The 12,253-nt window shown below is 44.8% G+C and overlaps 1 protein-coding gene across 3 annotated transcripts in view; it reads left to right on the top strand.

Annotated features, from left to right (window-relative positions):
• The window catches only part of PLEKHB2 (pleckstrin homology domain containing B2), a 59,972-nt gene that overhangs the window by 25,131 nt on the left and 22,588 nt on the right, over positions 1-12,253 (top strand). The window contains exon 1 of one of the 3 annotated variants that reach the window (XM_088458207.1): positions 4,185-4,338. The exons of the other annotated variants lie outside the window; for them this stretch is intronic. Coding sequence (XP_088314333.1) covers positions 4,278-4,338 — 61 coding nt within the window. The 5' untranslated portion in view covers positions 4,185-4,277. Of the gene's footprint in view, positions 1-4,184; positions 4,339-12,253 lie in introns of those variants that run through there. 3 annotated transcript variants of the gene reach the window in all.

Consider the following 12,253-nt stretch of genomic DNA (forward strand, 5'->3'; position numbering starts at 1 on the left):
GGAAAACACACATTCCAAGAGATTGACTAAGGGAAATAGGCTACTAATGACCAAATTGACGGCAGCAGCTAAAAAGACCATTCTCTCATAATGGATTGACCCTAACCCACCTACTCTTACATTATTACACCCTAGAATTATATTTCTGTTTACAATGGATTGGACAGAGACGTCCACTAATAAAGAAAAATATACTGAAAGATTTTTTGGCACATGGTTACCCTATATTCGTACTCTTTCCCCATCACTTAAAGACTCCATACGGAAATGCTTCCAACTAACATCATGGTATAATTTGGAAGTGCTTGATAATGGCCCCCCTTTCTGACTTAACTCAATCTATGATTTTGATCTATGTCATTAATGGTAATTGATTTACTAACAGTACTAATATATGTAACAATATATGTAAGTGTTTATTGTATGTGCAATTACAACTCATATCTGGATTTTTGTGCTGCAAATGTTATAATTATTTTGTTGTATGAAAGTTCTTGCAAAGTGATTGTTCTATTTACTATGTTTAAGATGATTAGGCATATATCTGTATCACAATACTTTGTTGTCCTAACAATAAAAATGATTTTGAAAAAAAAAGAAATACCTGGCAACTATATTGGAGACAAAAGGCTAAATCATTGCAATAATCAAATCAGCTGCATATAGATTATATATGTAAAGGTGGACTTTCTTTTTATGAATTTTTTTTTCACTTTTCTTATAAATTGGTGTCCTGTATAATTATGGATTGTTTTTAAATGCAAATTTTGAATATCCATGTATCCATTTAATACATGGATATTAAATATTGAATTGAATATCATTTGCGCTCCTTGTTGCTTTAAATAACATTGAATATAGATCTTCTAAGAGAGTATATCAGAATTACTCGGTAGGAGCTGCAACAATCCGCATACCTTAAACATTCATATATATTTTTTGTATTTTTATTAGCGCCTGAATATTAATATTTGAATAGTAACCATTCAGAGGATGGTTGACGACTATTTTAGGGATAACATCCAAATAGGCATGTCCGTTTCACTACTGGCAGGAAAAAGAGGCAATTTGGAGGCCCTTACACAAACTGGCTTTGCTTTATTTAAGTTGCCCACCCTCCAGTGTGTACTACGAAAGAGTTTTCAGCGCATATGGGAACCTTGTCAGCGATCGGTGTAGGAGGTTACTTCCCCAAAATGTGGAAAAGATGATGTTCATCAAAATGAATTACAAGTTCCACAAGGAAGGCCTTTACCAGCAATTCACTCAACAAAATACAGAGGTGCCTGTAATGGTCGATTACAGCGGGAACAAATTAATATTGTGTAAAGAAGAGGATGTACACACTGATGGGGATGATGATGATGATGATGATGATGATGACAACATCTGTTCCATCTTACCTATATTGTAAAGCCAGATTGTGTATGGAGATAATTTCCGCCAATGTCCACTGCGCATTGGCAGTTTGTTTTGTGGGGGCCCAAACAAAACAATAATTTCAGCCACAAGTGGCAGTCCCTGTCGCTGAATTGATTGGTTTGTTAATTTGTGCATGTCCTGTATACTTAGGGTGGGTGGGAGGGTCCAAAGACAATTCCATCTTGCACCTCTTTTCTTTGCATTATGTGCTGTTTGGGGCATTGCTGCCTGATATTTTTAATTTTATAGTTTCTAAAACTGCCATCCTTTCAACCACTGCAGTGCCACTCTGTGACATATTGAATGCTGAACTGCCACATGTTAGTTCCGTCCACTGCTGTCGCTTAGCTTAGTCAGCCAGCTAGTTGGATGGAACCTTTTGGCCTAAACTGGATGAAATCAATATTGTGAGCTGTGAGGTGGTCAAAATTGACTAGAAATGACTGGAAATATATGTCATTGAGGTTAATATTACTGTAGGAACAAAAACAGGCCCAAATTATGTGATTTTAGCTGTTTTTTTTGCCAAAACCAAATCTAGATCCAAAACACGAGGTAGATACAGATCCAAAACCAAAACACGGGGGTCCGCACACATCCCTAGTGCATACATGATGAGAGTTGTAGTGTCTTGACGTCTGCCTCTTCTTGTAATGTTCTTATAGACATGTGCCTAACAGTAAAGTGTGCCTGAAACTAGTTTAAAATTATAGCAACAATGAGTAACATATTATACTTTCTATCTGATTTATATTTTGGCCGATTATTACCGTATATATTCGAGTATAAGGCGACCCGAATATAAGCCGAGGTACCTACTTTTACCCCAAAAAACTGGGAAAACTTATTGACTCGAGTATAAGCCTAGTGTGGGAAATGGCAGCAGCTGGTAGTGCCCCCAGTAGTAATTCCCCCTGGTTGTGCCCCCAGTAGTAATCCCTCCTGGTAGTGCACCCAGTGGTAATCCCCCCTTTCAGTGCCTCCAGTGGTAATCCCCCCTTTCACTGCCTCCAGTAGTAATCCCCCCCTGGTAGTGCCCCCTGTAGTAATCCCCCCTGGTAGTTCCCCCTGTAGTAATCCCCCCCTGGTAGTGCCCCCTGTAGTAATCCCCCCCTGGTAGTACCCCCAGTGGTAATCCCCCCTCTTAGTGCCCCCTGTAGTAATCCCCCCCTGGTAGTGCCCCCTGTAGTAATCGCCCCCTGTAGTAATGGCCCCCTGGTAGTGCCCCCTGTAGTAATTGCCCCCTGTAGTCCCCCCCCCAGTAGAGAGAGATGTGATAAGAATAAAAAAAAAAAATCACTTACCTGATACTCCCGCTCCTGGTCCCGCCGCTATCCGCTCCTCCGGCCGCTTTGCATGGGAGAGACGTCGTCATGACGACGTATCTCCCATTACCCACTGCGGGAGCCGGAAGATGGCTCCCGCAGTGGGAGCAGCAGCAGCCGCTGAGAGTCTGACAGACTCTCAGCGGCTGCTGATTACAGCAAACACGCAGCTGCCGGCTCCGGCGGCTGTGCATTTGTGCTGTGTAGCGCTGACCGAACTCCGTCCGGTCAGCGCTACACTTCACTCGAGTATAAGCCGAGGGGGTACTTTTTCAGCACAAAAAATGTGCTGAAAAACTCGGCTTATACACGAGTATATACGGTATATAGATAAGAAACAATTCTAGCCTATATAGAGAATAACTGTAGGCAATGCTTGTACTTGTATGCCCTCTAGTGGCATTCCTGAATTATTGCATAATTTATAATGAAAGGTAAATAAAAAAAAGAGAGCCTGTAAAATTTATATGTATATTTTTTATTTTGCAACTGTCCTAGGAGCCTATTTATAAATTTGACCCAGTAATAAAGATTTTCAGTTGTCACAAGAAAATCTTTTTCAGACCTAACAAAAGATGAACAAAATAAAATCACATGTGCAGCTTATTATTATTATTATTATTATTATTATTATTATTATTATTAATAATAATAATACATTTTATTTATAGGGCGCCACAAGTGGTCTGCAGCGCCGTACATACAGTAAAGGGTACACAGAACATTACATTACAATACAGTAACCAAAATATAAACAGAACACAAGTAACAATTAGCAACACAATTCTCCATACACAGTACAGCTCTGAAGGTGAAGGCTGTCATAGAAGTGCTAGAGGAGAGAGCTGTGAGACAGTGGGGAGGAGGACCCTGCTCCTAGGAGCTTACAATCTAGGCTAAGCTTAGCAATGATCATTTCCCTGGTGATACTAGCTGGTAGTGGTAAGCAGAAACGTACCACTTCACTGTCCAGTCTGGGTCCTTCTATGCATGCCTCACCCAGCAATGACCGGGTTGCAAATGCACGCTGCACTAGAAGACTTTACAGATTCTGTACAATTTTTTTTTTTAAATTACATTTTTGAAAAGTAAAAAAATTCTTTATTTCACTAATAAGAATTTTTTGTTTATCATTTCCCACTATTACTGTCCTTCCTACTAGCTGGAAAAGCTATCACTGGGAATGGCAAGTTTTCGTATAAACAACTACCCCTTGGGTTCTTGCATTAAAGATAAAGATGCACTATAACAGCTGATTATTATTATTATTATTATTATTATTATTATTTATTGAGTTGCATAAATTATGTAATGGCAACTAATGATTTAGAAGTGCCCATGGAACAGCAGCCCCCGTGGGTGACAACTATGTTATGTAAACACCTAACCCAACAACCAAGATTTGCTCAGAACGAAAATATCTCCCGGAGTCCCAGCTTGTTCTTTCATAGCATCATCTTATTTTCAAGCAGAAGTTTGGTTCTCCCGTTATATTTGTACAATACGTTGCTGTAACTAAGTACTTTCAATATGGACAGCAAGCAAGCACCAGAGGACCTTGATTTTGCCCTGAGCCAGAAGCAAAAGAAGGGTATGTGTACTGCAGTGTAACCTGAATTACCTGGGCTAGTGTACCTAGTTATCCTCAGTCATGTTACCATGGTAACAATGGATGCAGAGATTATGAGCCTAAATCAAAGTTGTATGCAAACAAGGTGGTTTGCATACAACTCTGATGGTGGGTGGGCTGCACATGACCCATTTTGCGCATGTGCAGAAAGAAATCGCATGCAGTGCCCCCAAGCCACAACATGAATGACATGATGCAGCTGTTTGGGGGCAGGAGCGTGGGCAGCGTTGCCTGCGTTTCCAGAAAACAAGGGCTGCTGGCCCCGTTTTCTGGAAGTGCCGAGGTCAGCGTCTTCCGATGGTCATGATGTTGATTGATCCGATCCTTCGTCGGACACAGGCATCAGATCTGAGATGCCTCCTGCAAGCATTAGCATGGTTTGCAACTGCTCTGCAAAAGCGCCAGCTCTGAATCAGGCCCTGTATGTGCATTGTTATATATTGATGAAGGTCTAGTGAACTTAGGGCTTGATTCAGCAAGGATCGCAGTTACTGATATGCACACAATCGGACGATTGTTGTGTTCTGCACAGTGCGCATGCGCAAGCCAGTCACTGCGATTGCAGTGACTACGCAGACCCATCGCAGACTGATTGACAGGAAGTACCATTTGTGGGTGGTGACGAGAAGCTGGTTAGCGAAACGTAGGCACGCCAGTGTGTTTGAACGTTGTTGCATGGGTGTGCATAAATTATCCACTGCGATGCCTTACGCAGCCTGAGGACTGTGCGTGGAAGTTAGCAATTCCTGAGTAAGGTCTGACGTTGTGCAAGTGTGCGTGAGGCTGCGATGGATCTCGATTGTACCGATGGCTTTGCAGTCTTGCTAAACATTACAGATGTGTGTAAGGTAAAGTGGGCCTCCTGATGTTGTGCTGTGGCATCATATCGATTTCAATGGATTAGCATACTATCGCAGTTTAACTGTGTGCGTAATCGCTATTGCAATCGCAGTTGCGATCAGGCCCTTAGTTGGCCATCAGTGATAAGTAGGTGGTATTTGTGTGCTAATGCATCATGACACAAATGTCAAGGGAAATCTCACTTGTTTTAGCTAGCACCCTATAAACAAGCATATATCTGTACTATAATGGCCCCAAATCTTCACATCTGCAGATCAGTTCTAGCTCTGAATTGTCTCTGCCGCAGTGTGTTGCTGATGGCTATGGTAGGCCTACTTCTAGGTTTGTGGGTACAGGGATCTAGAGTATGTAATAATGTTATACATGTAAACTGTAAATTATATGGATATAGGCGCACATTTGCTGCTATAGCTACTTTACGGTGGGCATACTGTGTACAGCATGTATATCAGATCGCAAATACATAATGGTTATAATCTCTAATGGGACATACATACAGATGTGTTCTCATACACTGCTCTAGTCATAGCAAATAGCCCCTCACAGCACGCCAGGTCATGGGCAACTCGGCTGCGCCAAGCGTCTTTTTCGCTCAAAATGTTCCTTTCTTTCACATAAATAAAAATGGGAGCGACAAAACTATATTGCTGGCGTGTACTGATTAATTCAATGTTCAACATTTCAGTGGCATCACATGGTGGGTGTGGGCCACAGCCGGGTGTGACTCGCCGAGGAGTGACATCAAAGTGCAGACTCCTCCTCAGTGACAGGAGCCAGGTACTGCACTGTAGGCTCCTGACACAGTGAGGGAGCTGGCACTGCACACAGACTGGTCACCGGGGGCAGTTCGCATCTCCAGGACCCTCTGAGTGACTAAAACGGGAGTTCAGGTCAGCACCGGGTGTCACCACGGAGAGGGACACCACTGCGACATTTGTATGTCAGTATGCGACTGAGTCCCGCCGGTCGGGATGCTGACGCTTACATTAGCGGTGCTGGAATCCAAATGCCGGTCAGAATCCCGGCGCCGGCATCCCGACCGCCAGGATTCCAAAGGTAATTAGCGGGGTTGGGAGGAGGGTTAGGGTTAGGCACTAGGGGGGGAGGTTAGGGTCAGGCACCGGGAAGAGGAGGAGGGTTAGCATACCGACCAACAAGTGTCGGTATGCTAACCCTGTCGGGATGCGTTGGGATTCTGCGGCATCAGGATTCTGGCAGCTGGAATCTAGAGCGCCGGTATCCCGTACCCAACCCTTTATAACAAGCTTCTGACCGGTTTAATAGTACAACACTTTGACATTTTGATTTCACTTTTACATTCTGCCACTTTGGTTAATACCCCTCCTTGCCAATCTGAGTGCCAGGAACTTGCCTTTATAACATTTTTGTGAATAATTATATGATGCACTTTATGTTGGGACTGTGCAATCTTATATATAAAATTAATTGGCCTGTTTGTTTGTTTGTCTGTCTGGTTATGCATTCGGACACCCCTGCACCGATTGGGATGAAAACAAAGCAAGGTGGTCCAGTTGGATCCTGGCCAGCTTTTAAGAGCATTAGGGTCCCGTTCAGACCTCCCATTGGTGTATGCTGGGCAGAACTTTGACCTGGGGAGCCTGTTCTGAGCCTTTCACTTGATGGATTTGGACGAAAACTTCAGAGTGGTAACATTGGATCCCAGAAGACATACTAGGGGGTTGAGGTCCTGGTCAGACCTCCCTTTGGTGTACGCTGAGCAGAACTTTGACCCGGGGACACTGGGCAGAACTTTGACCCGGGGAGCCTGTTCTGAGCCTTTCACTGGATAGATTTGAATGACATCACATAATAAAATGTAATAACTTGAAGATTTAAACCCAGGCAATGCCGTTCACTTCAGCTAGTATTATATAAGCAGATAGTGAGATCACTTGTAGTATAGTGTAGAATATAAGAAAAGTGTACTTTGCTGGTATCGTTTGCAGTAAGAGGAATCTTCCCAGTGAGTAAGTGAAGGGGTTCCTAGTGAAGTACGTTGTAAGCGAAGCAGTGGGACTCATTTTGCGAAGCATAAACATGGTTCCATTTTTCACAGTGATGTTACTGTAATGAGATAAAGGGGTGGGAAGGATGCACTTGCAGGAGTGCTGACCATGGCTATTCTCACAAAAAGACAATGCAATATTCTTATCCCCTTCACTCAAATCCCCAACCAGCCTGAGTACTAGATGACCTGGGCTGGGTTCCACTATAACAGGGAGTCTACAAGTATGGATCCCTCCTGCAATAAGGAAAAACAGACACAGGGGTCTATTTACTAAGCAGTGATAGGAGACAGTGCAAAGTGATAAGCTGCCAGCCAATCAGCTCCCAACTGTCATTTTTCAAAAGCCTGTGAGATGGCAGTTAGGTGCTGATTGGTTGGCACCTTATCACTTTTCACTCTGTCTCCTAACACTGCTTAGTAAATAGATGCCCCAGACTTATGCGTCTGTGAGAGAGAGTGGGTGCAAAAACCAGCAAGTAGCATGGACGACGGGGCCAAGCCTAGCACTTGTGATGTGATGGCTATCTCCTCCAAACACCACTTTAATGCACATGTACCAGTGGAGAGTGCGGAGAGCAACAGTCAAAGACCTATTACCCAACTTTTCCACCATGGAACAAATAAGTCTGCAGGTGGGACACAGGGCCTGATTCAGCAGTGCACTCGCACTAGATGTTCCGGAATCTGTGCATGCGCATGACCTGTTCTGCGCATGTGCATAACGGGTATGCGATTCTGCTCGCAGACTGGCAGCAGACTATCAGTGATTGATAGTCTGCTGCCGTTTGTTGACGGGGAGGGGGTGGCAATGGTCTCCGTTTCCTGAAATGGAGGCATGTCGCCGCCTTTGAGAGAAGGAAAGAGGCCAGGATCTCCGTCAGCTGATGGAGATTTCTTGGCCTTTTTCTCTCAACTGCGGCGGCCGGCTGCGTCACCCATGGGTCACCTTAGCTGGCATGTTACAAAGATTATCTGATTCTGCATTGGACAACGCAGCTCGGATAAGTAACGTACAGGAGGAGTGATGTCCCCTGCTGCATTACCATATCTGCCTGTGTGCAGCTTTGCAATTGCGATCCTTGCTGAATCCTACCCTTTTAAGTCGGCACTGCGGGGGCGTGTTGCAGGCCAGTAGGCTATACAATGCCGCAATTACCGGCATTGTGAACCGGGGGACGAGGCCAGCCCTAATCGCCTAATCGTGTCATCGGCTGCCCAAACCGCCTACTTCACTTGGTGAAGTGGGCGCTCGGTAGCACCACCCAATTTTCATGATCTGGGAGAGTAGGCAAGTATGGTTTCACAGCGGGCATCAATAGTAGCACAAATTGCCAGCTAACTGGTTACCCTGGGTTAGATGTCTTATTTTAATTGCAGAACAAAAGTATGTGTGTTTTATGTCATCCATAAACACACATAACAACAAGTTGCAGGTGCCCCAGAAGACCTATCTAATCTCTAAGGACAGCTGTGTTTTCCAAAGCTGTTATAATAATGAGCATGTTAAATCACACATTTGCCTTCAGCTAGAAGAATGCAGCCTATCAGTCTACCACAAAGCAGTGGAACAAGGACACAGTATAGAGCTGGTCCTAAAGATTGTAAGCAGGATCTTCTCTACACTCTGGGTTATATGCATGAAGGCTAAAACTGTATGGATTTGGCAGTTTCCTGCCTATTGAACAAATGCCTAACATAATAGATATCAGATATCTGCGACAGCACGATTACGACATCGTAAACGTGCTGTCGATTCTATGTCTGTGATAAGCCTACACCGAACGAGCAGTCGTTCAGTGCAGGCTCATCAATCATCTGGCAACATGCTGAACCTGACGTTATCATCAGGTTGACCAGCATGTTTGCACGATGATAGATGTCTAAACGACCAGCGGGCACGCGCATCGCTGGTCATTTTAGACATTTTTGCAAACGATTTGCAAACGATTGAACAATCGTTATCATTCAATCGCTCAACTTAATCGTCTAGTGGATAGGCAGCATTAGTCAAACAAATTTTCTGTCAGATATCTGTCCAATCTGGCTGGTTGGAATGAAAACCTGGTAATGTATGGGAGCAAATGACAGTCGATTATATGGTTTTGAACACTGAAAAAAGGACAAAAAAAATTATTCAAATTGGTGCTTTAACCATTTTGCCTGAACGACCATTTTTGGCTATTTTCCAGTGTTTGTGAGCAAATGGACGTTTGTCATTTGCTCCCATACATTACCAGGTTTTCATTCCAACCAGCCAGATTGGACAGATATCTGACAGAAAACTGTATAGTGGATGCCCAGCTTTACACTGTAGACTGCAGTCCACAGTGGGTCTTAGCTTAGGTTCTTGGAGCTTGGGGGCTAATTCAGCAGTGCACACAAGTGCACTGCTGAACGCAGATTCCTGATCATCGGGAATCTGTGCATGCGCAGGACCCTTTCTGCGAGTGTGCAGAATGGGTCCTGCTAACATGCATGCTAGCCCTTAAATGCCTTTGCCCGGCGCTGTTCCACCATCGCGACCATCGACCACCAATGGTTGCGATGATCCCAGCGCAGTGCTGGGATTGCAAATGCAGCAGGGGGTGGCATACACCCCCTGCTGCATTTGCATGATTGTAAGAATCGCATTGCAAAGCTGCCTGCATGCAGTTTTGCAATTGCGATCCTTGCTTTATCAGGCCTTTGGCCCTGTAGCTAATGCCATCTTTAGTTAATGTTAATGTTAGCTGCTCTGTCCCTATGGAGTGGATCACCCTCCCGGGATTCGCACAATAGTGCTGCACACGTGCAGTGTCAGACCTGGCAGTAAAGTGATTTACAGGATATCAAAGAGGAATTAACACGAATAGGGGTATTCAATATGCAGGGGCAAACGCAGGAATTTTATAGGGGGGTTTCCAAACGGTTGATTAAAAAAAAAAGCAACTACATATATATTTGTGTGTATGTATATCACACACAGCAGTAGCACGCAGCACACACAGCACGCAGCACACACTCTGTCACACACAGTATGCACCCTGTCACACACAGCACGCAGCACACACCCTGTCACACACAGCAGACCCTGTCACACACAGCACGCAGCACACACCCTGTCACACACAGCACACACCCTGTCACACACAGCACGCAGCACACACTCTGTCACACACAGTATGCACCCTGTCACACACAGCACGCAGCACACACCCTGTCACACACAGCACACACCCTGTCACACACAGCACGCAGCACACACTCTGTCACACACAGCACACACCCTGTCACACACAGCACGCAGCACACACTCTGTTACACACCTCTCTGCACAAATTACTTACTTACTGCATCCAAGGAGTTAATCATCACGAGTCAGCTTGCCGGGCTGAACGGGACCCTGGAGCAGTGTAGGGGTGAGGAATACAGGCTGCCTGTGTTAGTCAGTCACAGGAACACACACTACACTTTTGAACTTGCTGCGTTTAAGCTTCCCCGCACATGGACCCGATTACACTTAGTATAAAGAGCACTGCCAGGGCTATTAATATACCAGTGTGCCCCCTCAAGCCCCAAAACACCCCTGTACCTTTTTGTTGGCACAGCTGCTGTCATCCCTTTACTCCACTGCATCCCCGGAGGTGGCCCAGTTCTCAGAGTGTCCGCCTCTGTTCTGCCGCGGACCTCATTCTAGGTGCCGTGCTGGGTGATCCTCGTTCTCCCACTGCCACGCTCCCTCTGGGAGGACTGTAAGGCAGTGTACGGGCAGTCCGATCGTGGGGGTGGCCTGCAACTGGTGCAGAGACGGAGACAAGGCTGTCTCCGTCTCTGAAAAAAAAATTTGGTCCGCCAGGGGGGGTTTCTGGGTGCTCAGAAACCCCCCCTGCGTGCGCTACTGATATGGGAGTGATAAGTCCGTTTTTTGCGTTAATATCGGAAGTATGACGTCATTATCGCAGGTTTTACTTTTACACCGTATTCAATTTCAGAGACTTATCGCAGTTTTGAAAAGTCTTTGATAAAAAACGGGGATAACTTTTCACCACTGATTAGGTGGCGAAAAAAAGTACAGAATTGGGGTTTAGTGGTGCAGGTTTAAAAAAAATAGCCTGCACCCTTCAGAATGACCCCTTGAAACGATCTGTGTAAAAAAAAAAAAAAAAAAAAAAAAAATCGGGACACCCCAAAAAAAGCACTTTCAATTTGGGGGCCAAAAAAAAAAAATTGGGGGGAACAAAGTTAAAAAATAGCGAACTTGACTCTGGGGGGGTCCCCAAGTATGCCCCAGGTGTTTTTTTTCATTGCAGCTCCTTGTGTAAGTGGGTTTTTCACGATTTCTTCAAGTCTCTTTTGCAACTTTAAAATATGCTGACCTCCATTTTCAAGTACCCCAAATTTGCTGGGCATAGTTATTTTTCGCAAAAAAAAATTCTAAATGCTCTTCTGCACCACTTTCTTCAAAGTCACATTTATGCACTTGCCGCGGCTGTTAGAAACCCCGACTTCCTTCATGAGTTAAAAATGGGGGTACCCATAGTGATCCCCCATGTCTAGACATCATTACGGGGGTCTCTAGAATATTTCCCAAAAATTCCCGTTTTTGTTAACCTTTAAAAAAAAAATTGTAAGAATTTAGAAAAAAAATGACATAAGGTCCCCCCCCAAAGGCCAAACCAGCCAAAGGCTAGCCAGCCAGTGGTGGTTTCTAAAAATACAGGGAACAAAATGTGTAGGGTTCCACCGTATTTTAGAAACCACCACCAGGCTGCAGGGACTAGTGCTGGTTTTAAATATAGGGGGCAAAAACGACGTGGGGTACCCCCTATATTTAAGACCAGCACCAGACCCAACTGACCGGGGTGTAATGCCACAGCCCGGAGACTGTGGTGAGCCTGTGGTGCTCGGGAGAGGGGGGACCCTTTTTTGGGGGGTCCCCAACTCCCCCGAGATCACCAGCTTGCGCTGACCGACTTGGGGTGTAATGCTTTGGACCTGGAACCCCGG

The sequence above is a fragment of the Taudactylus pleione genome, unplaced genomic scaffold (assembly GCF_031769625.1).
Source record: "Taudactylus pleione unplaced genomic scaffold, aTauple2 ptg000815l, whole genome shotgun sequence".
Taxonomy (NCBI): Eukaryota; Metazoa; Chordata; class Amphibia; order Anura; family Myobatrachidae; genus Taudactylus; species Taudactylus pleione.